Source organism: Aplysia californica, unplaced genomic scaffold, assembly GCF_000002075.1.
Source record: "Aplysia californica isolate F4 #8 unplaced genomic scaffold, AplCal3.0 scaffold00915, whole genome shotgun sequence".
NCBI classification, from domain to species: Eukaryota; Metazoa; Mollusca; class Gastropoda; order Aplysiida; family Aplysiidae; genus Aplysia; species Aplysia californica.
In genome coordinates this window covers 36,407-40,224 of record NW_004798185.1, presented here as the reverse complement: position 1 = coordinate 40,224, position 3,818 = coordinate 36,407, and the positions used below count along the sequence as shown (strand labels likewise).

The following is a 3,818-nucleotide window of genomic DNA, read 5'->3' as shown; positions in this document are numbered from 1 at the left end:
GGGGAGACAGACAGACAAGTGGACAGAGACAGAGACAGAAATCAGCAGGACACGAGAAGGGCACAGAAGAAAGCTTTGAATGATTTACCTTTTCCTGGCTTCGTGGTCAGCTTGCAGAAGTTGGCCTTTAGCGTCGAGGAATCTCTCCGGTTTGAATTTCCAAGGATCCTCATAGAATGTTGAATCTCTGTTAAAGTACCAGTTGTTGACGACCAACTGGAAACAGCATGAGCGTTGAATTAAATTATATTCTGTAGTTTTTGTGGTCCATAAAATAGTAAAATGCTAAAAGAGTTAAAGCTGTCAAAGGTGTCAGGGAATGGACAAGGCAGACCCTGCCTGTGATATGCCGATATGCTAAATCAAAAAGGTTTGTTATCTCTTCTACAGACTTTCTGTATCCAAATTACATGTACCACCGGTTGGCTTGAACAAACGTCCAAGGCTAACCACAGGAGATGTGGGCCCTAAACGGAGGAGGAGGAGAAGAAGAAAAAGGAGGAGGAGAAGAAGAAGGAGGAAGAGGAGGAGGAGGAGGAGGAGGAGGAGGAGGAGGAGAAGGACACCACCAAAACCCCCTCCCATTCTCCTTTAAAACACATGCCTTGTTTCCCCTCCACCAAGTCGTTCATTCGAATGATTCAAAATTTAGAACAAAAAAAACAACACAAAACAAAACGAGACAATAAAAAAATCATTTGACTAACAGAAGTAACTACATGTAGATAGAGGATAGCAGAAGAGCTGTCAAAATATAATAATTGAATAATGACATCGCACCGCACTTTATACACATACCGTAGTTCCCTTTGGAATAACGTAACCGTTCAAGGGGATGTCTTCTTTCACCACTCTCTGGGAGCCCAGCGCGAGTTGAGTGATGTATCTGATGATATATTTTATTGTTTCATTGCAGCATTCAGTCATTGACTTATTTCATAATTCATAATTTAGTCAAGGATTCATTTCGCACATAACGAAAACGCACTTAGCGAACAGATTTTCAGGTCCAAAATGTTTTTCTCATACATGTACATGTCAGACAAATCCTGCTAAATAAAATAAAATGTAGGAGAATTCAATTTTTAGCCACTTAAAACGACACGAGACCATTGTGAAAGAGGTGCTTGAAAGTGTGGTGGTAAGAGTTTCATAACGTTTGTGTGATAGCTTGCCTTTTACTTTTAAAGTTTATGATTAAAAAAAAAATCTTTAAGACCAAGTTTGTTTTTTTAAGTGCCTCAAAACAGGACGTCTTCAAACGTTATAATGTGGTAAAAAATACGTGGCGCAACTTATTGTCAAATATTTAATTTCTTAATAAAACTATTGAATATAGGCTCTCCAGCTTGCACAAATTTGTCTTCAATATTTTTCTAAACGCCTGTAAGCTGTATTCTAGAAAATACTTCCATTTATACTGATTTTTAAAAATCCAAGTGGGTGTTTTCCATAGATTTCTAAAGGTTTACAGCTGGGACAATATCCCTCTTAAAAACAAGTCCGTCATAACTGTAGTAGCTCTTGTCCGAGAAAACCTAGCCAGCAGCCGTGACGTGGACTCCTTCACGAAGGAGGTTGTGATTGCGAAAGGAGTGCAGCTTGGTGAAGGTAGGAAGAGCAGGCTTCGTGACCCCATCAGACGCTACAGCAACCAGCTGATGATGGAGACAATCAGCCAGCCCACACTGAAATGGACCCTCATGAAGAGGGGCGAGGAAGCATGGAGCATCCTGTCTTCCTAAAACTCCAGTTCTAGATTCAAGTAATTCAAGTATGCTTATAATAACTGAGACCCTTTAGTGCAAAAATAAGTTCGCAATAAAATTAAATTATCGCAACAAGTTTTACCTTATAAAAGAGCCACTGGTTAGCCGTGACGTAGGCAAAATGTGTGTGAAAAGCGAGAAGTGCTGTGCGTGAACAATTTCATTTTCCACGTGACGGAAATTTTTAACATTTTCCATACATTTATGAAGAAAAGACTTTTTAATCTAGCCTCATCTGTTGTGGAATAATATGATTCCAAACTGCTGTGCAACGTATAGACGACATTAATTCACCCGTTAAAGAGATATTTAAGGACAAGTTACGCCACAAATTTTTGACCGCACAATAGTAGCCGGACAAAGAGAAACTAGAGAAAGATGCTGACCTCTGCATCTCCAAGATAAAGGCCTCGGTATAGTGCATGTCCAGTCTGTCCTCCACACGGGGCTGCCGGTCTCCGAGGACGCGGTCTATTTCTTCCTGAATGTTCCTCATCACCTCCGGGTAATGACACATGACAAGGAAGGAAGACAGGAGGGTTGATCTGGACGTCATATGGGCTGAACAGATAAATAATTGTGATACCGACCTGTGTCTTTTTCTTCTGTCTCTCTCTCTCTCTTCTCTCTCTCTCTCTCTCTCTCTCTCTCTCTCTCTCTCTCTCTCTCTCTCTCTCTCTCTCTCTCTCTCTCTGTGTCTCTCTATCTTTCTGTCTCTCTGTCTCTCACTCTCTCTCCGTCTCTCTGCCTCTGTCTCTCTTATTCTGTCCCCTCCCCTTCTCTCTTTCTCCCCCCCCCCCTTGTCTCTCTCTCTCTCTCTCTCTCTCTCTCTCTCTCTCTCTCTCTCTCTCTCTCTCTCACACACACACACACACCACACACACACACACACACACACACACACAAACACACATTTTCTTTTTGTTTGTTATTCCAAGAAGGCTTTGGAAACCCCATGCTTGTAACCTATCAATGTTTTCTTATTGATATTGGACACGCTTATAACTAAGCAAGCATTATTGCAAAAGGAAGGGACGTCACACAAACTTTTATTGAGATACAAGAAGGCCCCACAAAGCCGTATTCTGAGATAAATATAGCTAGCTCATTTTGTATTTTGTCTGTACAAATGTATTTGAATAACCGAACATTCTACCTGGACGTTGACTTCCGACAGGTTGAGAAGAAAAATGTGTCTCAAAATGCCTTGGCTCTGTCAGGACCAATAATTCCGGTGGGCCGTACTGGATTAACACACGATGAACAGTAGTGAACCAAACTTTAAAAAACAAAAACCAACAACAAAACCCCAACAAAAACAACAATAATTCACTGTTATAATATTATGAAAAAAAGCAGTCTTGTCCGAACATGTAAATGAAAAAATACAATATTACAGGGTGATAAAAAAAAACCTGTACAATTTTTTTCTAAACATCTCGCACATAACTTGTACTAGAATGTTGTAATTTGGAACATATATAATTCATTCAAAAGGAAATTGCTAGACATAAAATTCACAAAGTAGAAACTTATTTTCGAAAACGGAAACGGCTTTTATAAAAGAACACTTATAAATGCAAAATGCACCAATTTAAAAGATCTTGAAAGGAAAGTCACGAAGTAGGCCTAATTGTTTTTTGTTTTGTTTTTTCTTTTCTTTTTTAATTTTGATCTTTCCATCCCTGTAACCTTTAAAAAAAAATTCTCCTTGAGAGTTTAATTTTTTTTTAATTTCTGGAATTCCGAGAACCAATGGTCTATGTGTCCTCCTTTCGACCCGGCACATTTTAACGCGTCGTCCGTAATGTTCAGTGGTGGCCAAACACAAGGATCCCCTCAACCATGAGTACTCAAAGTCACACAGACTGTTACACTTTACGGTATGGAGCTGTTTATAGATACAATAGGGGGAGGGGGGAGGTTGCCCAGATAGACAACATTTGTGGAGTTGATATAGCCTGAAAGGGGAATATGGGCTTTGCCAAGGAACCAAATGTCATAGAGGAAACGTTCACGCTTTTCAAGACGATTGAGGAATCATGAACA

General features: G+C 39.9%; 1 protein-coding gene across 1 annotated transcript in view; it reads right to left on the bottom strand.

Annotated features, from left to right (window-relative positions):
* Positions 1 to 84: 84 nt before the first annotated feature.
* LOC106013457 (cytochrome P450 monooxygenase ARMGADRAFT_1018420) overlaps positions 85 to 3,818 on the bottom strand; it is a 9,335-nt gene continuing 5,601 nt past the window's right edge. Inside the window, exons 7-9 of the mRNA XM_035972938.1 lie at positions 2,156 to 2,342; positions 799 to 886; positions 85 to 216 (exon numbers count right to left, since the gene is read on the bottom strand). Coding sequence (XP_035828831.1) covers positions 85 to 216; positions 799 to 886; positions 2,156 to 2,342 — 407 coding nt within the window. The remainder of the gene's footprint in view (positions 217 to 798; positions 887 to 2,155; positions 2,343 to 3,818) is intronic.